At 38.0% G+C, this 22,331-nt stretch overlaps 1 protein-coding gene across 1 annotated transcript; it reads right to left on the bottom strand.

The window, feature by feature from the left end:
- Positions 1-362: 362 nt before the first annotated feature.
- Positions 363-3,782, bottom strand: LOC18022731. The gene is made up of 11 exons (XM_006405665.2): positions 3,458-3,782; positions 2,998-3,095; positions 2,826-2,912; positions 2,614-2,743; positions 2,079-2,531; positions 1,822-1,964; positions 1,535-1,726; positions 1,385-1,443; positions 1,193-1,297; positions 1,016-1,112; positions 363-699 (listed from the first exon to the last, which is right to left on the bottom strand). The coding sequence occupies exons 1-11, from the start codon at positions 3,560-3,562 to the stop codon at positions 669-671; spliced, it is 1,500 nt and encodes a 499-aa protein (XP_006405728.2). The 5' UTR covers positions 3,563-3,782; the 3' UTR covers positions 363-668.
- Between the last annotated feature and the right edge of the window lie 18,549 nt (positions 3,783-22,331).

Raw genomic sequence — 22,331 nt, 5'->3', positions numbered from 1 at the left:
ACGATTTAACTAAACGGATGTGATGATACGGAGAAGTCGTGGTTCTCGATTGAAGAAGACAATTCGTATTATCGTGGCGAACAATTATTTATAAAAATCTCATCCGGTTTTCACTAAACCAAAGAATGGGCCGGTTTCACTTTCAGTTTGATGTGCGTCATGGCACGAGGGCTCCAATCACCCATACTAGCATCGGTTTACGAAACCGGAACAATACATTCAATAACAAGAGATATTTTTGGTTCGGTTTCTTCATCTGGTTAATTAGGAGTGAAAGTCAACGGGCCCAAGCAAGTCTTAGCAAAAATTACAACCGGTTTTTACTGAGCCAAAGAAATGGGACGGTTTTAATCTCCATATATAACCAAAAAAGAGGACCGACATTACAAAAACTGAAAATACAATCAAAATACAAATATTATAGAATCTGGTCTCATTTTCATACATTCTTTGGACCTTACAATAAACTCCCAACTATCATGATCGTCTCCAAGAAAGTTGGAATGGTTTTTAACATAATAAGTTACAAACAGAGCTTGTTAACAACAACAATTCATATACTCAGATGCAATTTAAAATCGCATGTTTAAAAGAGTTTGAGTTAGCCGTTTTTTACCTCTTCTTATCAGAATCATGTTCTTACTTGTTCGTAGCCAAAAAGCAAATCATCACTTCTTCTTTGCTTGGAGCTGTTTCATCCTGCAAACCATTGGATACAAAAGAAGAATTGAGATGCAAATCAGAATATACAAACCCATGAACAAATTAGCATTGATTGAAGTTCAAGAAAATTACAGTAGAGCAACGTGCTAAGAAAGTGTTTTGATTGCATTTGTAACACAGAGAATCCAAAGTGAAGCATCAATTACTTTTACTGTTAGTGCTTTAGTTGCAGATTTTGGACATATAAATGTGATTTGAGATTGATCAAGCAACTTTAAAACCTAAAAAGCTTCATGGTACTCTTGGAAAATTCCTTGACCTTTACAAGCTTAAGAGAGATATAATGATTTACCTTTTGAAAGAGAAGTACTTCTCTAACTCTGGTATCTGCTCAGAGCTAAAAGCATACCATTTTTCATGAGGACAAACTTCACTCCAACTTCCAAAATCTGCACTCAAACAAGGGACAGAGATTATAGTTACTAGTATGATTCTTCTTCAAAACAAAGAGTTTGTATGTTTTTCACACCTTGAAGCAACAAGTTTGGTTCTTCATTGTACGACTTCAATCTCCAGAGACTAAAACCATTTTCATCCACTTCAACCGGTTTGATTCTAAGAATATCATCACATCCTTGACTCATTGCGAAAACAATTAGTACAGTCAGCCTCTAAACACATGATCATCGTTACAAGGAATCACATGAGTTTAAATTTGTACCTTGAGATAAAATATCTTTTTTCCTTCCAACAATTTCATCAATGTAATTCCTCATCACCCTGAAAAATTTAATACAACATGTAAACCATTAAGCACTATAAACATCAAGAGAACAATTGATTCAAGTATATGAATATCACTATAACTTACGATGTGCCAAGGGTCTCATCGCATAAGAAATTCAAAAGGTTAAGCCTTTTTGATGAGTCCAGCTTCTCATACGCATCAATGCCCTTTTGAAACATTTCAGGAGGAAAATAATCAAGCTGAACTTCTGATTCCAAAAGACATTCTCCAATAGCGGTGAACCAGCTATCATCATTTGCACTCAGGCAAACCGATCTGTATTATTTGAAAATTGAAATCAATCAAGATATGCATCATGAGAGAGGGAAGCTAATAAAAACTTTGATACTTTGCAAGATAATAATTCTTACGTTTCTCCTCTATCTTCCAATATCACAGTGAGTAACTGGATTATCATTTGGGTAAGAGTCGAATGTTGTTGTCTCCTTTTGCTTCTCCCGGATAACATTTCACGTATAACACACACAGCTTGACCTTTCCTCAAATCAAGAGCCTATTTGAAAAGACACATGAAGCAGATACGAGCCATTAGTAAATCTTTTGAATATTCAGAGTTTATAATAAAGTGCAGAATAGTTTTCAAACTGTGCAAAAGCATAGATGATACCTTTTCAAAAGCTGAACAAAACTCCAAAAACTGAAATACGTTTCCAGCATCTTCAGGGGGCAAGTCAATGCCAGAAACAGTGATTGAGTCGATGCCCTGAGGTAGTTTAACCTCCTCAATCTGATGCTCTTTCTTTTTCAGAACAGGTTTAGTTCTCGCGATCTTGCTCTTTTGCACTTCAGCATTCTGATGCTCTTTCTTTTTCAGAACAGGTTTCGTTATCGTGATCTTGCTCTTTTTCACTTCAGCACTCTGATGTTCTTTCTTCTTCAGAACAGGTTTTGTTCTCATGATCTTGCTCTTTTTCACTGCAGCATTCTCCTCGTCACAGCCGTTCTTTACATCCTTGAGCTCTTCACGTTTAGATTTTTTCGATTTTTTAACCTCAACATGGTTTTGCACAACAGTAGTCTCCTCCCCAAGTTTCAGCAGTGAAGCTACAACATCGTCTTCCTGCAAATTACCATACAATTGAAAACGGACTCAAAAGCTAAGATACACACAACAAGAATCTCTCTTGAAACATAGCACGTACCGGTTTCACCTTCTTCTTGTAGAAGAATTTATCAGCACCTTCCTTTTTAAGAAGCTCCGAAACAGAAGAGAACCCAGTTGCTTTAGCTGTGTGTACCAATATCCCTGTAGGCCTCTGACCCCGTTTCTTCCTGGAGAAAAAAAAAGAAATCAGTTAGAAAAAATTTACAAAATCAGCTCTAAAAACAATAGTAATGGATGATTTTGACTTACATGCAGAGGCTACAATTGCAATTGCCTCTGCATTTGGGACAAACCCAATCATTCATCGACGCAACTTCTTCAGCGTTCTCTCCGTACCTATAATTCGATCCCAGAATCATAACACAATACGCATTTTTACATAACACACGGCATAAAAATCTCAAAAACATCAAAGCCAAACCTGTTCAATAGGCACTTGGGACAGAACTTCATCGGACATGTCTTGTCTCGCTTCTTTGTCACGCACGATCCAACCAAATCCATTCTCCTTTGACGACACTGCAAACACAAAAGACCATTTGATTCAACAATAAATATCATATATTTTTACTCCAATCCGTAAAATCAATCCAATACCATGAATACACCCAATCTGAATCAATACGTTTAAACAATTTTTTTCCATGAATTTGACGAGTGCCCACATTTTAATTTCATCGTAATTCCAAAACCCAAACGAGAAAAATCCCCAATTCGAAAACTCAAATTAAACTCCATGAAAGACCGTTGATTGAAGCAACAACTCATAAGTGTTAACTCGGATCCGTAAAAGCAGATTCAATACTATTTTATAGATCTCGATCGAATTAATTTCAAAACCCAATTCAAAAGAAAAATCGATAAAAATGAAATTGCCAAACCTGGTGACAAGTTTTTCCATTGATGGAACCTTCGATCCTTACTTCAGCAGCAGTATTAGGACGATTGGTTGTTTCTCTGGTCTGTTTCATGCTCTCCACCGCCATAGCCAGAAGCTCGACCAAAAAAGCACCCACAAGAAAAAATCGAAAAATCAGATTCACTTGTTTGCTTCAGAGTTTCTATGATCCTTTCTTAGAAAGAGTGATAGATTTTCAGGATAAAGGAAATCCAAATTTCAGATTTCTTTTCGTTTTCCCTCGCTTTTACTGAAAATTTTCGGAAGAGGAATAATGGCGGGCGAGGATTTCGATTTTTCGGGTTTTTTTTTTCAGGGGTGTCTCCGTACATTTCATCTTTACAGATCTAGAAGCTCATATCCAGTAACAGTAGTTTTTTTTTTTTGAACAACCATTCCATTTAATTAATACTAAAAATGCGATTACATCAGCTTAAGAGAAATAATAGAAAGTCATTAAGGATTTTCTTTGCTAGAGCGTCGGCTGAAACATTGCTCGATCGCAAAACGAAATTGAAAGAGATAGAAAGGAGCAGTGGCATCAGAGATCTGATGTCTGAGAGGATTCCATAAAGTGTCTTGTTCTGATCACCTGAGGCGATTACTCGGAGGAGTTCCTGAGCATCAGAATTGACGATTAAATTGGTGATTTGTCGGCTTATAGCTGAATGGAGAGCCGCTCGAATTGCCAAGGCTTAAGCTATGATGGGATCGTACCATGGTTTCGGTTGCGCTGCCTCGGAAGGTTTCTATGCTGGAGTTATCGGAGAAGATCCAACCTAACCCGGCCGCCTTTTCTTCACTTTTCTATGAAGCATCAGTGAAGCAATTAATTGTCGATGGATTTGAGCTCCGAATTTCCTATCGCAAGGTAAGAGATGGTTGGCGGGTTCTTTGTTCTATGCTTTCCAGTAATTAGGCTTCCTGCCATTCTCTAGCATTTTGAATTGATTTGATGATGGTTTCCTCCACAGTGAAGGATCAATTTTCGAAGAGCTTGAGATTGCGGGAAGACCATATAGCCCAGCATATCCACGGAAACAGGGGTCCATTACCAATCCCCGTCGGTGGTAGGGTAAGGAGGTGCCTTGACAGGTTCAAACCGTTTGAGAGGTTCATGATGTTTCGAGAGTCGACTGAGTTCAGGAAGGGAGCGGCTAACCAGACTTGTTAAGCAAATTCACAGTAAAATAGTAGGTGCTCTATATTCTCCAATTCGCCACAATGGGTGCAGCAAGAGTTTTCCATCAATCATCTAATCAGGAGATTTTCTCCAACAGGTAATGCTCGCTGTGCTGCTTTCCAGAGAAATAATTTGAGCTTTGGTGAGAACTTACCCTCCCATATGTCTGTTTTCCAATTAGGCAAGGTGTTCTCGGTTGGATTGTTCCCTGTGGTCTCGTCTTGCATAGAGATTGTTGAGTGATATCCAGTCTTTGCTGTGTAGAGTCCTGACTTGCTGGGAAGCCACATATATGTGTCCTTTGCGTCACTAGTACTGGGTCGAAGACACAGAATTATCTCTTTCCATTCAGGTATGATCGCATTTATTCTGTTTAAGCACCATGCTTTCCCATCAGGAATTAGAAGATCTGATACTTTTAAGTCTTTTGATGAAAGGGTTAGAGGGCCCATTGGTCGTAGAGGTTCGGTTAGGGATAGCCAAGGGTCGTACCATAAAGATGTTGCTTTCCCATTCCCTAAAGCTATGCCCAATTGTTTCTTTAAAAGGTCTCTACCAATCAGAATACTCCGCCAACCATGAGAGACCGATGCTGGGGTAGAAGCCTCGAGGAATGGTTTGTTGATGCAGTATTTCCCAAGTAGCACACGAGATAGCAAGCAGGTCGGGTTTTTCAGAATTCTCCAGCTCAATTTGGCCAAAAGAGCATCGTTGAATGTTGTATGTCCCTGAAATCCAGTCCACCTTCCTTCTTTGATCTTGCAAGTTTTGACCATGAGAAGTAACAAATTTTCTTCTTCCATGAAGATGAATCCCACCAGAATCTAATGATAGTTGATTGGATTCTTTTACAAATGCTGGTAGGTAATTTGAAGTACATCATTGAATATGTAAGTATTGCCACCAAAACAGATTTGATCAAGGTTAGTTTTCCAGCAGTTGAAAAGAATCTAGAAGACCAACTTACAGCCTTCTGCCTGATTCGGTCCACTATTTGCGCAAAGAGGTCTTTTTTCTTCCTTCCAAAGCTTTCAGGCAGGCCTAGGTACTTTCCTGTTCCGCCTTTTTGGTTTATGCCAAATGTTCTCTTCACTCTTTCCTTTATGTCTTGAGGGATTTTCCCAGAGAAAGTTATAGATGATTTATCAACATTAATGCATTGACCTGAAGCTTCCTCATATTGTCTGAGAATTGAGACTAAAGTTTCACAGCATTCTGGACTTGTTTTGCAGAAGATCATGGTATCATCTGCAAATAAGAGGTGATTCACCAAGGGGATTCCGCGGGCAACTCGAACACCAGGTAGATGGCCACTCGCTTGAGCCCTTCGACATAGACTAGAAAGCACTTCTCCGCATAAGATGAAGATGAAGGGTGAAAGGGGATCGCCTTGGCGAATCCCACGTTGAGGCAGGACGAAACCTTGGGCAGTTCCATTTATCAAGAAGGAATAAGAGATAGTATAAATGCATTGGAGAATCCAGCTGATCCACTTGGCATGAAAGCCCATTCTCTCCATGACTGAGGTAATGAAATCCCACTCTAGCCTGTCATATGCCTTACTCATATCAGTTTTAACTGCCATAAAACAGTGTTTGATTGCTTCTGATGCTTTTAGGCAGTGTAGGATTTCGTGTGTGATGAGTATGTTATCGGAGATAGCCCTCCTTGGCACGAAGGCTGATTGATTGTCCGAGATGATTGAGGAGAGCACTGGTTGAAGTCTTTTGGTAAGGATCTTAGATATTATATTGTAATAAACATTACATAATGCTATCGGTCTATAATCTGCCACTGACTTTGGGTTCAGGATCTTGGGTATGAGCCATACGTGTGTGTAGTTCAGGTTTCGAGGCAGGATTCCCGTGATGAAGATTTGTTGCACTTCCTCGGTGATTGAAGGGCCCACCACTAACCAGTTAGACTGGAAGAAGCTTGCAGAAAAGCCATCCGATCCTGGAGATTTATCCGGGTGGATGGAGAAGAAAGCAGCTCTGATTTCTTTCTTTGTTGGATCTGCCACAAGTAAGTTGTTTGCTTCTTCTGAAATACATGGTTGGATAGCTTTAGCAACCACCTCAGAGCATTGTTTGTTCCTAGTTATAAACAGGTTGTGGAAGTAGTTGTTTATCACATGGACTATATCAGGTTCTTCGTAAACCACCTTCCCATCTTTATCTTCTAATACAGAAAATTTGTTTTGAGCTCTTCGGGTTTTTGTAGTTGCGAGAAAGAACCCAGTGTTCTTGTCTCCTAGGGTTAGCCAAAGGATCCAACTACGCTGTTTCTAATATTCTTTTTCAATATGGTAAGTTGTTCTCAACTCATTGTTGGCTGCCATTATTGCTTCTTCATTCATAGAAGTAGATGCCATAGCAGTTTCCAGTTTTTCCTTTGCTGCTATAATGGCCTTTTGACTGTTTTGGTGATGCTCTTTATTCCATTTTGATATAGCTCTCCTGCAGTTGGAAATTTTCTGTTCCACAGTTGCATAAGGTCTTTGCCACCATGCATGCTTCTTTGATTAGTTGGCTGATCTTAGGGTTGATTCTCATACGGTGATCATATCAGGATAGGTTATCCTTCATTCTTGAGGGAGGATCAAAAAAGGTAACCAGGGATCTGTGGTCCGATCCCTCAAAATTTAGATAGCTACAGCGGCTTGAAGGGAAGATCTCAGCCCAGTTGCTATTTGCCATAGATCTGTGGAGACGACAATGGACCAAATGTGTGGTTTTCACTCCCCTGCAGGACAGAAGATTACCCGAGTGTTTTAGGTCGAAGAGGTCACATTGCGAGAGAAAGGCTCGAAAGTCTCCAAAAGATGCTTCAATTCTTATCGGTCCTCCAGACTTCTCTGTATTGTCGATTATCTCATTGAAGTCTCCGGTGACAAGCCAAGGCCCATCTCTTGCCATTGTTTTATTGGTAAGTTTCATCCAAAGATCTCTCCATTTTGACTGATCAGGTTCGCCATACAAGAATGTGGTAAAGAAGTTTTTCCCTTTGTAGGTAATGGAGGTATCTATGTAGTCTTTGCAAGAGGAGAGGACAGAGATGTCGATGTGATGGTTCCAGTATATCGTGGCTATGAGGGGAAACAAAGGTATATGTGTAGAGTTCAAGAAAATCCAGCTTTTTATTGATAAACTCATCACTATTCTTTGTTTCCATTAGGAAAATTACATCAGGAGAAAGAGTACGGTGGAGCTCCCTTAAACGTCGAACTGTTGCGGGATTTTTCAAACCGCAACAGTTCAAGCCACAATCTTTAAGGAAGAGGATTTAGCGGATTGTGAAAATCCGCATCCTCTTGTGGCTTTAAAGTCTCGAGTTGTGCTTGTGAAGAAAGGACGGTTCTCCAAGATCCATTTTGAGTTCCTTGGGTTGAGGTATGATCTCCCGAAATGCCATCTCTGTTAGCTCTTATAGCTTGGTTGGTAGTAGTAGAATTAACTGTTTGGCGGTGGGTGATCTGCCCTTGAGAGTTTCTGATTGTAGAAGAGATTCTGCTATGAGCAGGATTTCTTGGTTTTGGTGACTGTTGTATTTGATTTGCCTTTCGCATTTTTGAGCTTGCACCAATGGCTATTTGGGGGCTGATCATTGTTTTCTTTCTTAGTGGAGGCCTACCCCTTTTCTTCTTGATCAGTTCTTCTTTAGTGCTCATCAGGTTTGGTACATTAACGTTGGTTGGTTCATCTGGAGTGATACGAATTGTAGATGGTTCTCCAGGGTAGAATCCACTCAGAGTAGTAGGAAAGACCCTGTTTGCTGCAGCAGAGAAGATTTGGGCCGCTGTGGTGGCCATAAGTCCTTGTTCTTCGCCTTGGTGAACCCGTTGTTGACGTGCTGCACTTTCTCTAGGATCCGGACAATTTATGTATTGCAGGGTTACTTCTTGGAGATCCCCCAGAATTTCCTCCATAGATTGGATAGGTTGTGGAGCAGGGAAATCACTTATAGTCAGATTCCTTTCCAATGGAGGTCTTTCAGAGTTGTAGCTCCCCGAGTCTCCTTGTATGCTTCCATCGGTACGTCGTTCCTTCTCTCTCTATATTTGTTGTGTTTGGTGTTGGTGTGTGAACCGATGAGAGTTTGAAGTTTCAAGGTCTCGGAGATTACTTCTTTCCCCTGTAGGTAAAGGTCGACATTGTCTTTGGTGAGAATCGGCAGTGTTTTCATGATCCGGCGTGCGCAGCTGATCTAGACGGTCATGAGAAGATCGGTGTTCTGATTCGTAAGAGTTCCTTGGCCTTGACATAGTTTGCGAAGGCCTTGGTCCGAACGGTTTGCCATGTCTATCCAAAGGGTCCTGGTAAGTTCTCTCTCTGCTGAGATTTCCTCCGTTCTTTAGTGGCAGTGAGCGTTTTCTTTCTGAAAGTTCCTTTTTTCTCTTTGTTCGTTCATACCTCTAATGTTTGGACAAACATCCTTTTCGTGAGAGAGCAGATGACATATGCTGCAGTGCTTCTTGAGTTTTTCGTATTGTAGGGTGACAACGGCTTCCTTGTCTCCTGGGAGCTCGAGTATGGTAGCTTTTGTTAGCGGTTTTAGGCCGTCTATGGTGACTTTTATCTTAGCTGCAGATTTTATGATACTGATGTCTTCCAAAATGTCCAGCTCTCTTTCAAATTTACGCAGCAGGTCTTTTCTCCAAGAGTGCAAAGGTATGCCTTTTAACTTTATCCAGAAAGGAATTTGTGATGGGGAATCTGGTGAGATGATTGGTTCCCATCGTTGTAGGATTACCATCCATTCCGAGTAGTGGTAAGGGCAATTGTCTAAGACTTTTTGTAGGTCTTCTTCAAAGTCAAAGCAATATTGGAAGCATCCCTGGCCCAAATCAGAACTGCTGGCCTTGCCTCTGAGGTCCCAGCGTTTGGGGAGGAACGGAATCATACTCCAGAGTTGTTGTTTGTCGGGGTTCGTGAGACGGTCGATGAGAGTAAGCTTGTTTTCCTGTTCTTGCTCTGAGGTGTCGAGTTCTGGAGCTCTTATCCGTTTGAGAGGAGGGTAGTTTGTTGAGGAGATTGTTCGTTTGTCTTTCTCGGAGTAGGTAAGTCGACGAGCCATTAAGTGATGGAGAAGATGATTCAAGAGGAAAAGTTGGAAGTTGAGAATTTTCTTGATGTGCAGCAGGATGGATCCTCAGCAGGATTTTGAGAGCAGAGGGGATGCCAGTCAAGGAGAATCGAGTATAGGATATAGAGGGAAGAGAGCCATCTTACCGGTTGAAGAAAACGGACCCTCCGACGACGTCGAGGGCGGAACCGTGGTGTAGGTCCGGCCAAATATACGGCGGTTGAGAATGAAGGTTTCTATTTTGGGTTAAAAATAAGTGTTTTAGATTAAGGAAAGTAGATCTACAACAAAACGGGTAAATTTTGGTATTAGTGTCTGGGAGAGTTTTTAAACTATTACGAGAGAAACCCCCTGGATAGCTGTTTGTAGAAACTAGCAAGACACTAGAGACATTTTTTTTTTTTTTTGAAGAAGAGAGATTGCATACAGTAACAATAGTTAATCGGTCAATTACAATCTTTTAATCAAAATTTATGCCTATTAGTACGAATATTGAAATTCGGATGCAGTCATCTCTTAGCCATTTTTTATCCCAGAGACCGGGCCATCTTTTATCCATTGTTTTGTTTTTATCCATTGTTTTGGATTAAAAATATTGGATTGAAGTCCAAATGAGCTAGAGACGTTTCTTAATTTAGGATGGGTAGAAACGTCTCTTATGTCAGGTGTGAGTGTGTGATTGGTAGAGAATTATTGGAGAGAAATATCTTTTCTTTGGGTTAATTTTTTTTGGTCGAAACATTTCTTTCCCAAGTCTTCCTCGTTGTATACGTCGAAGGCGATTTTGACGGTCCTGTTTTTTCCGACGGCGTGTCACAGCGATTTGGGGTTCCTCCGTCGACATCTGGGTCCTCTAGCATCGGTAATCAATAATGGCGATGCAGGTACACTTTCCAAACCTTAATCGATTTAACTTCTGTCCCCAAATCGATTTTATGTATGTCCCCAAATCGATTTTCGTTTGTATAGGGTTTTATTAGTGATGATGATGGGCTCTTTGGTTAGTTTGATTTTGGTTGGTGTTTAATCGCATAAATCTTGTTGTATTTTGCAAACGACATAGATTGAAAAATTTGGAATGTGTGGGTTTGATCAAACTTTTGGGGTTTCTCATGGTTTGATCATTTCTCTGGGTTTATTTGGTGGGTTTGATCATTATTAGTTTGAGTTACTTTAGCCGCAACATGGTTTACGAATGAGCAAGGTTTTTGTGTTTGATCATAGTTATCTCTTTATTCGGTGCAAAGTAAAATGGCTTCTCAACTTGAATTATGATTGAGTAATGCTTTTGTCGTCTTTTTTGCAGTACGATGCTGATCAGCTACACTAACAGTTCTACCTTGGTAGCAAATTACGACAGCGGATGTGCTAAAGGCGATGGAAATTTTAAGATTCCTCAATGATGTTTCTAAACATAGTCTTTAAATCAAAAATAATAATAATAATGGCTTAAGAGATCCATATGGATCTCTAGGATGAGGATGCTCTTAAGATTTGGTAAAAACCACGTGAAAGTGATATATATTTAAGAAGCCAAGATTGTCTGATTCTCTTTTTAGGTGTTGAAGAAAATTAAAATAAGGTATGAATTCAAGAAAGCGAATCAAAGGCAAAGATTAAGGTTTTTACCCAAAAAAAAAAAAGCAAAGCAAAGATTAAGGTATGAGGTGGAGTCTGGAGAATTCTGATGGGAAGGAATATATCAGCCTATATAGAACCATAAGATACAAAGACTAAACCCACTAATTTTTTCCATTCATCATTATTTTTTATTCCTCCCACTCACCACCTTTCTTACGGGTTCGTTTTTTTTTAAACAACATTGTCTCTTTTTATTTTCCAAGTATAAAACAGTTATTTTTTTAATTATTTCTTTTCTTTTCAAATGCAACTATAATGTATTTTGTTGCCACTACTCTCTTATCTATAATATGCTACAATTTTAATCAAATTTATCAGGTATCTAAATACCTCTAATGAATTGGTAAAATATGAAAATCGACCATTTAATGGTGTAATTTAAGAAGAAGGACATTGATTATTTGCAAGGTCATTTCGTCTCTATAGAAACATTGTTGGGGTAGTTACTTCATTGGACAATTAACTCATTTAGATAGTTAATGTATTGCGTTAAAGTTATATCCCAATATAATTTATGGTTAATTTTTCCTTGCCTTATGTACGTATTTTATAGATAGCATATATTATATTAATAGGTTTGGATTCACTAATTCTTTACTTGGGTTTAGTGGTCTATAGTTTAGAATATTATCATCTCATTAGGTAGTTATGGTATCATGTTTGGGTTCCATTTATACTTTAGATTTCCAATTCAGGTTTAGTTTTTCCTTACTATATGTCTTTTATCAAATAATCTATTGAACATTAATTGGTATGAATTCACTAATCTTTTATTAGGGTTTAGTGCTCTAGCGTTTAAGATATTATCATCTCGTTAGGTAATTATGTTATTTTGTTTGTTTTTCATTATGGTACCTATAACTATATATTGTATAAATTCTTTTATTATTTATAAATTTAAATATCACATATCAAATCAAATATGTACACTAAAATTAAAATCAATTTTATTAATATCGAAGATATATTACATAACATAAAAAAAAAAATATTCAAACAACAACACTATTACACTGAGCAATAGTAAAAAAACAGAAGTAGGATTTACTATAAAAACAGAAAAGTTGCATGTAAAGCTTAAGTGGTTAGATTTAGAGTATCATTTGCACAAACTCTTTAAATATTGGAGAGCAGTTTTGGAAAGTCATGGGTAAAAGTGAAGGCGATGTGAAAATTACAGGTGCACAAGAAGCTATGTTGAATCCCTATGGTTCGATCCGAAGTAACGATGCCGTATATCAATGGCGGGTTGTGATCGGCTTCGTCACTACAACTCGAATAGAAACAAGTCTAATATATATATATATATATATATAACGAGGAATCAAGATATCTTCTGTCGCAACTATAACTCATTGGCCAGAGATTGTTTATCTTTTCTACTCTAACGATGAGACTAGTTTGAATAAAGATCCATCAGGTGTAAACTATCAGACAAAAGAAAAAGATATTTAGGAAGAAGAGAGCGTAAAGCCCAATATGTTCAAGAATAGAAAAAAATTAGAAAAAGATCGTCTTAAAAAGTATTTCATATTTTTTCTTGGCATCTAGTATTTTATATATTGTTTTGAGATGGTTAAATCGTTTTTATTGTATAATTTTATGGTGGAAAACAAAATAATGAGCGATACGTTTGCATGTTTTTCATCCTTTAGTAGGATGAGGAGCTTTCAAGACTGTATATGGTTTCTATACGCCCAAAAATAATTCTTCTGTCTCCATCTCTTTATATTCCTCTTTCTCTCACAGATATTGACAAAAAAAAAATAATGTGTCAAATAAGTCCTGTCAAAAACGAGTTAGAGGACCCTTATTTCAAAAAAATCTTTCATCACTTCAAACCACATTTACTTAAAAATTAACTTTTCTCCTCTATCTCTTCGCAAATTGAAGCAGGGAAAACTTTAAGTAAATGCAGTTTTTGGTGATAGAGAGATTTTTTTTAAGAGTAAGGGTTTGTATATTGTCTCTGAGAGGAGTTAATTGACACATTCTTAATTGTTTTGTCAATATCTATGTGAGAGAGGAACATAAAAAAATAGACCGAGAGTATTTTTGGGTGTGAAGAGAGTAAGTAAACATTGGCTTCAAATATAAAGCCAATGTTTACTATTCTCTTCACACCCAAAAATAATCTCTGTCTATAGAAATGTAATCTTCGAGCCTTCCAGCTCTCGATGGAGGCAGGGACTCTGCTCTATTCCTGCTTAATCAAGCTTGAACGCTTTCTCATGGATCATAACGATGATAAAAGTGTCTCCATTTGCTCCTCTTGGAAAAGCAACGAAGAATACCCATTGAACTTGAGAGAGGTTTTCAGAGAATAAAGATTTCAGGTTAAGAGGAGAGAGGCTACGAAATGTGTCATAGAGTTCAAGTTTAGGCTGCATCTCTAAGAGAGGTAAGCAAAGACAAGGACGTACGTTGTGGAAGAAGAGAAGATCGGTGAATTTCCCGGAGAACGTGTGGAATCTCTCACAGATCAGAGGCAGAGTGAGAGAGAGAGAGATAGAGAGAGAGAGAGAGAGAGAGAGAGAGAGAGAGAGAGAGAGAGAGAGAGAGAGAGAGAGAGAGAGAGAGAGAGAGAGAGAGAGAGAGAGAGAGAGAGAGAGAGAGAGATCCTACAAGACCTAGACTGCGTTTTATCTATAGATCTATAGTTCTAGTCGACACAAACTCGATCTGATCGATTATAAACACGATCAGATCGATTCAAAACAAAAATCAAAAAATCAAAAAATTTGGAACCTGGTTTCTCCTCCAATGGAACGTTGAATTGTTGCAGTAACACAAGTATTGGGTACTGTTTGTGTTTCTCCGGTCTGTTGTTGCATGTTTCTGCTTCATATAAACTCTGAAGAAAACAAAAGTAACAACAAACTCATTACATTCCATTCATCTCTAGCCCTAATTATCCCCTATGATATTGTCATTAATTATTGAACATACTTTTACATTATGATACAAATAAATACCAGAAACATACGATATCTAGTGTATTAATCTGTAGGAAACGCTAATGATTTACCTTTTTGGATGATCCACTGCTTCGGTGAAGGACTGTGGGAAATGGAAAAAGTGGACGCATGGCACTTGTTGCTGGTAACGATTTCACGGTGGGTGATTGATCCACATTGTTTTCTAGGGTCTGCTTTGTTATATAGGGTTAGGAAACAGATCTCCTTTGATTTGATGAGTTAAGTGTATACCATAATATATAAGAATGATAAATACTTTTGACTACATCTTTGTGAATTTGGTAATTCCTTAAAGAAAACTTGGTCAACTTTTTATAGGGTCTGCTTTGTTAGGGTTAGGAAACGGATCTCCTTTGATTTGATGAGTTAAAAGTGTACCATAATATAATAAGAAGAATGATAAATAGTTTTGACTACATCTTTGTGAATTTGGTTATTACTAAAAGAAAAGGGCAATTCTCCTTAATGGCCCAATAAAACTAAAGAATCTATGGAATAGCCTTCGATTTGGGCTTGGACCAAGATAGCCTTCATTAAACAGAAAAGACGCTTCGTTTTCTCTTCCACTAGAAAACATGAACCCTAAAAACTTCTCTGAAGAGATTTCCACCACCGTAATCATCATCGTCGTCCGACTTCCACCGCCGTATGCATCGATTCGTCGGGAGAGAAAAACACGACATTAACCAATCTGAGAGCGAAAGAGGAAGAAGAACCATTTCACAGTGTTTGGGTTTCGATTTGAAGATTTCGCTTCATCGGAGTCTTAAATCGCTTCATCAGTGGCGTTTCATCGGAGCGAAGAATATCAATCAATACACATCGATTTCGTGTAAGTCTTTTATCGATTTCACATTTCAAAAAACCCTAATTACTAATGAATTCCCGAATCATTTCCGAATTTGTGTTAGTTCCAAAATTATTTCCGAATCATTTTGTATGTGTTTGATTAGTTTCTTAACAAAGCGCTTCTATCTAGTTTGTTTTATTCATTTTGATTTGTGGGTTTTAGGAAATTTTTGGGTGATTTAGGAACGCTTTCTTAAAACAGTGACCACTAAGATTATGTCTTTGGTCATGTTATTGATAATGTTTGAGTTTAGATTAGGGTTGTATCTGTTTGTATGGAATGAATTAGTAATGTCTTCCTGAATTGTGTTTGTGTTTATGTTTACTGAATTTGGAATTAAGTTTGTGTAGAATTATACTTCCTATAACCGTGACTCTGATTTGTGTTTCATAAACAAGAAGGCACTGTGATTGTGTGGTATTATGTTTTCAGTGTTTGTTTCGTGTATTGTTTTCATTCATGTGTTTGTGTTTGTCTGAAATTTGAATATGTGTTTTTAGAATTTCAGGAAGGATTCCCAATGGATTATTTTTCACCTCTTTCAACAATTACCGTCCCTAAACTTCATTTCAAGATAGGGGAGGAGCCAAATCAAGAACCAGGGCCAGTTGTGAACCAATTTGCATCTTTCAAGACAATCGAAAAAGTCAAGAGCGAGCTTAGCGTCGAAGAGTTTCATAGAGTTAGGAACACCTTCCTAGGACCTATCTTGAAGCTGGCTTTAAGAGATGCTATGATGATGTCTGGTAAAATGGTCCATTTGTTGCTCACTCGATCTATCAAAATAGTCAAAGAGAATGAGCTCTGGTTCCACTTCGGAGCACAACCAATGAAGTTCTCTATTAGAGAATTTCATATGGTTACAGGACTGAAGTGCTCTGAATTAGAAGAGAACGAAGAAGAGGTCGAAGAAGAGAAGGAAGAAGAGGAACAAGACTTAGAATGGTCACACTCCTTCGGACCTCTTAAATGTGTTAAGCAATACTGACGAGACAGAGGAGAACAAGGATGAGAGGTTCTGTCTGGCTATGCTGATTCTCATAGAGTCCTTGGTAATTCCGAGGTATCATGGATATCGTTTTCCAAGGAAATTCCTCAAGATAGCACAAAATTTGGAGACACTGTTGAGTTATCCGTGGGGGAGGGACTCTTACATTATTCTGCTAAACTCGATTAAGAAGCTTGTTCCAACACGGCTAAGTAAATCAAAGTATGATATCCACGGTTTCCCCATAGCATTGGATCTGTGGATGTTGGAGTCAGTACCACAGCTTCAGCATGCGTTCAGCTCAATCAACAGTCTGGAGGCACCAACAGCTTTTCTTTGTGAGAAATACCTTCGTCTAACGAATCCTACAACTTCTCAAGTTGTGGCCATCGAAGGTTTTCGCGACGTTAGTTTTCAAACCCTTGGTTCTAATAATGTTGTGCTTTGTTTAGGATTATCTTCCTGAATTGATAATTTTTTTTGACTTATGCTGTGCAGCTTAGAGTAGTCTGTGTCTTACCTTCTATTCCCAGCGATCCTGAAGACAAAGTGTTTTTAAAAACAAACCTGGGGAAGACCTCGATAACCTTGCTGACATTATAAGCAAGGGTTACAAAATGAAGATTGAGGACTGGGAGACCGGAACCATTGACATCTTGGAAGCCATATATCAAATTGCACAACAATCCCACCGGTTTGGAGTGGTTGCAAGAGCCGGTCCCTCAAATGCTGGAGCTGGAGCTGGAGATGGATCAACTGATGAGTCGATGAAGACAAAGTTGGACCTCCTTTACAATATGGTTAAAGATGGACTAAGAGATATTAATATCTGCTTGTCCAATATAGAAGAAAAGATGGGGATCAAACAAGTAAGATAGTTTTTTTTGTCTTATTTTATTCTTGTTTTGAATTTGGATTGGATTTGTTCAAGTGATATTTGATATGTGTCGATTTGTTCTTGCAGTCTAAGACAGATGGTGAGCAACAGAACACTTTCAGAGAGGCTGCTCAAACAGACCGTTCCAATGAAGAGGTAATGCGTTCTTATAATTCAGGAAATTGTTCCTAAAAAAAATCTAGAGATTCCTTAAATTGTTTAAATGGTATTTGAAAATGTTTGCAGCTGCGTTGTGATGATGTTCCGCCCCCAATTCAAACCCCTCTAGAGCAACGTATCCCCATTCCAACTCCTGAAGATCCCGAAGAGGTAAGCTATATGCCTTCTCCCTAAATTAGGAAGGCATTACTATCCTTAAGTTATGAAGGTATACTTATAGTTTAGGAATACATTCCTAAAATATTTTAGGAGAGATTGATAGTGATATTTTAAGCATTTTGCACTTGCGTGATGATGAATTTTGCACTGAAGAGTTAATGCATTATTCTGATTCAGAAAATCTTTCTTAAAAACAGTCTATAGCTTTCCTAATAATGTTGAAATATTATTTGAAAATGTTTGCAGGTCCGCGGTGGTGATGTTCAGCTCCCAAGTCAAACCCCTCGAGAACAACTTATCCCCAGTCAAACCCCTCCAGAACAACGTTTTCCCAGTCAAACACCTCAAGATCCTGAAGAGGTAAGCTATATGCCTTCTCCCTAATTTAGACACAAATTTATGAATGCATTCTTATAATTTGGGAAACCATTCCTAAATTATATAATAATTCTAACAGGTACAGATGCGCGATGATAATGTACAACTCCCCAATCCGACCACTCAGAACGTGAAGAGGTAAGCTATATGCCTTTCCCCCCTAATTTAGGAAGTCATTATCACTAATATAGGAATGCATTCTTCTTATTTATGAAAATTTTCCTAAATTATTTCAAAATTTTTGCTGCAGAGCACACAAGTCATTGACAAATCCCAGACGCAGTCTGAAATCCAATGCTACGGTTCTGATGACGAGGTAAGATTTCTGACTTACACAATATGTATATGATGATGATGATGATGATAATGATGATGATGATGATGATGAAGATGATGATGATGATGATGATGATGATGATGATGATAATGATGATAATGATGATGTGATTTCTTTCTTCTACAAACAGTATGAAACGTTTCCTGAAAAATAGATTAGTATTTGCAGATGGAAAATGTCATGGAGACTCCAACACAAAAGCCCAGCGAGACTACAACACAAAATACCAGCAAGACTGCAACACAAAAAATCAGCAAAACTCAAACCCCATCTGTCGTCGAGACTCCAAACCCATCTACTATATGCACAGAACCACTTTTGGACAATGATCAAAACTCCGAGGTATTTAACATTTTTAACAAAAAATAATGCCAAAAAACATCTATCTATTAAAAATGATTCCCCACAAAAATATAAATGTTTTGTTTCTGCAGGAAAGTGTGGATCCTATGGCTCAAAACAAATCGTCTTTGGATTCAGTAACCGAGCCCGTCGTCGATGCTGGTATTGCTGTGGAACAAACAAAAAATGTTGGTGATGATGACATCTCTGCATCCGGAAAGAATGATGTGGTAATGTTTTGACCTCCTTGTCTCCCTTTAAACTCTTTGTAATTTTAGTAAAGCCATACAAAAATATAAATGTTTTGACCTCCTTGTCTCCCGAATTTATTATAAATCCATACTAAAAACTTTATCGCATATTCAGGTTGATGATATGGATATTGAAAAAGTCATCAACAGTCAGATTCAGTTTGCTTCTTCCACGTATCCAGTTCTGAACAAAGATCAAGATCCTCAGGTTTCAGATTTTGTTCTCCATTTCTGATTGATACTTTGTCTTTCATAAACTGTATAAAAAAAGTTCTTAAAACTCTTTATATTTGCAGATATTACAAGAAAAAGACATACAGATACCGTCCACTTCCTGCGTAGGTCCTAGTCCCAACAAAGACCAGGTATGAAAAACATTCTTGGAACGTCTTCTAATCATGAGTGAGGAATTTCGTAAAAAATGTAAGGGGATAGGGTTTAGGAGTTTAGTTTCTTTATTTTGCAGGCTAGTTCAGACTTTTTTAGCCAGATTCCATCTTCTTGGGAAACAGTTCAACTTACCCCAGAAAATGGTAGCCCAATGAATAGTGTATTGTGTTTGGAAGATTTAACTGAAAACCAAGAGGTAGATGTCTTTCTCAGAGGGAACACGAGAAGAGGCGTTGTGACTTTACTAAATTTTAGGGAAAAAAAGCCTCTGTCATCATACATAAACACACAAGAAATACACGAATTCAAAATTGAGGACATAAGGGTTCATAAGGAATGGGTAAAAATCACCTCTGATGGTTTTTTGTTTCGTTTTTTTTAATGATGAATATAGATATTTGTTTCTACATGTATGTTAATGGTTATTTTGATATCTGACTCTCCTTATGAACTATTGTTTTGGTAATTGCAGGATAGAACAGATGATGAGCTTCGTCCTATTCATATAGGCGCTAACGTGGAGATAAAATGTGGAGAGGGTGGATGGTTTGAAGGAACAGTGATCGAGATAAATGAAGATGTCTTAATAGTTGAATACTCCAAGATTTTCGTGGATAAAGAAAGAAAGATGAGGAAGAGTGTCAACAAACGGGCAGTACGTCCTAAACATCCGTCACCCAGTGATAGTCAAGATGGGATTAATCTGCTACGTGAAGTGGATGTGTATATCAAGGATCGATGGTGGGCAGCAAAAGTGGTTGTTGTCAAGCAAAACAACATGTACGGGGTCAAAATACCTGAGTTTGATGAAGCTCAATTGATTTCTGGTGAAAACATTCGACCTGGTCTGGAGTGGGCGAATGGCGAATGGATTTCGAGAGAAAAGGTAAAGCTTTCCAAAAAGCTTTAGCATGTAGATTCGTACAAGTTTAGATTTAGGAAGATTGTAACGAAATTCGGGAATTCATTCCTAAAATATTTGCAATCTAATAATGATTTTAATTGCAGATCAACAAGCTGCCTGGATCAAGCAAGACGGATTCTGCCATCGTTTCTCCTCGGAAAAGGAAAGTAGTTGATGAAGCTGTCGAAAAAGCTAACAAAAGATCTAAAAAAGACCAAACAAAAGCTGCTACTGTTCAAGAAGCTAAGCAAGGAAAGGTGTTCTTGAGAAGGACCAAACGCCAACCCAAAGAATCAACGTTAAATAAGACTTCTTTCCGGGGGCCAAAAAATCCAACCTTAACTGGAACGCTTGAGGTCAATGTGGTTATTGATCCATTCCTGACACCACATATTAGGAGACTAACAACCTTGGACGATTGGAAGAATACCACAGAAGGGTAAGTTCATTTTGTTTTATAATCTTTGTATCACGTATTGTTTGTTGGTAACTATTCGTATTGTTTGTTGCTAACTATTTTTGTATTTTGACTATGGCAGATTCCATATTAATGACATTCCTGTTAAGGCTGCCTGGTTCAATAAGTTAGAAGAACCGGAGAAGTGTCTGACTTATGAGGTATTTCTGCCTTTAAGAAAGCATTCTAACCACTTTAGGAACATGTTTTCTTTTGCAGCACATATCTGCCACGATCTTTATGTTAGCAAGGAGAAGGGACACCCATGCAGCATACTTCCACAACAATCATCTCCCGTTAGCTACATTCGTCAAACCTCAGTACTTTGGACAACTCTCCTCATGCTACTCCAGGTTTAAAAACCCTTGGAGAGGTCATCAATGGTTCTCGGATGATGTGTTGTTGGTTCCTACCGGGAAAATAGATCCAGGGAAGATATGGGGGACGGATGTGGATGTAGTTCATGACCTCACTTTCAAGAGTGCAAGCTGGATTGGGATGGTGATAGACTTCAGGAAGAAGCATATCACAGTTGTAAGGTCTGGAATGCCTTCTGACAAGGTCGACCTTATAATGAACCACGTGCATGAATTTGCAGGTATAAGACCTCCCTCTACTTTATATAAACATTTTTTTCCTTTGTTTCTTTTAGTTTTTATACAAAATGGTATATTTTTGGTGCAGAGAGGATTCTGGTTCTAATGTGTGCTGCTACAAATAGAACAATGAAGGATGAGGACAGTATTCCTTACATAGTTGAGGAATTGTCCGGTAAAAACATCCCAAATACCAACCTTCCAGCAAACTCAGCTCTATTTATCTTGAAGATTCTCAAATGCCATTCTATGGGCATTCGAGACGTGTCGAAGATTGAGGATGGCAATGCACATGACATCAGAACAAAGCTTGCATGCAAGCTATTTGAGGAGTTCCGTCCTACAGAGCTTTGAGGAAGCCTTTCAGGATGTGTTTGTTCAGATTTAGGAATATCTTCCGGAATTGTGTTAAGCTTTTCGATTTAGGATTCAGCCTTTTAGGATTTCTTATGGAACACCTTCGGGATTAGCCTTATTCCTCTGCAATTGTCTTGGATTTAGGATTGGCTAGAACTTAATCTTCTGCAACTGTCTTGTGTTTTTGGATCTGACTTATGTTTTAGGAGTGTTCAAACCTTGTTTAGGAAGGGCTTTCTAACATGAATTGTTTTTGCTTTTGTGTCTCTGGTTCGATTGTTTTGAGATATGGCTTACTCCAGGTTGCCGAAGGAGTGCAAAGCACATCATATAAGTATGACGTTGCTCAGGTATTCTTAGATCTATTATTGTCTATTTACTCAATAATCTTTAAAACCTAAAGTTTATAATTCATTTGCAAAATTTAGTAAAATCATTCCTAAAAATTTAGTAAATCATACACTTTATAAAAAGGGCTTAGTAAAGTTTTTTGGAAAACTTACTAATCCTTTATAATTGAACTAAAAACGTTAGTAGACCATTCCTAAAAATGAATTTATGCTTACCAAAATGATCAAGAAAACCGATCAAAAAATTTTCAAAAATTAGGAAAACCCTTCATAAAAATGAATAAAGACTTACTAAAATGTTCGAGAAACTAACCAAAACAATAAAAAATGATCATTTTTCTGGAACGACAAGACTAAGACACGGCTACACAGAGAAACGGTGCAGTCAAAAATGAATTAATTACCTTTTTGAAAAAAGGCATCTGTTGTAATTTCCGATTTACGAGACACCTTTTGACCTCCTCTCTGAAAACCGACTCCCTCTCCTCCTCTATAAAAGCACTCTTATCCTCAGTAAAAAAAAAAGCATCTTCCCATACAGAAAAAAGCTTTAA

The sequence above is a fragment of the Eutrema salsugineum genome, unplaced genomic scaffold (genome assembly GCF_000478725.1).
Source record: "Eutrema salsugineum unplaced genomic scaffold, Eutsalg1_0 scaffold_14, whole genome shotgun sequence".
NCBI classification, from domain to species: domain Eukaryota; kingdom Viridiplantae; phylum Streptophyta; class Magnoliopsida; order Brassicales; family Brassicaceae; genus Eutrema; species Eutrema salsugineum.
This window is presented reverse-complemented; position numbering and strand designations above follow the sequence as displayed.

Coding starts and splice junctions, on each gene's coding strand:
- LOC18022731 (XM_006405665.2), bottom strand. CDS start 3,562: ATGGCGGTGGAGAGCATGAAACAGACCAGAGAAACAACCAATCGTCCT. Junction 1,965..2,078: donor TTTGTTCAGCTTTTGAAAAG/GTATCATCTATG, acceptor CTTTTCAAATAG/GCTCTTGATTTGAGGAAAGG. Junction 1,298..1,384: donor AAAAGATATTTTATCTCAAG/GTACAAATTTAA, acceptor CAATGAGTCAAG/GATGTGATGATATTCTTAGA.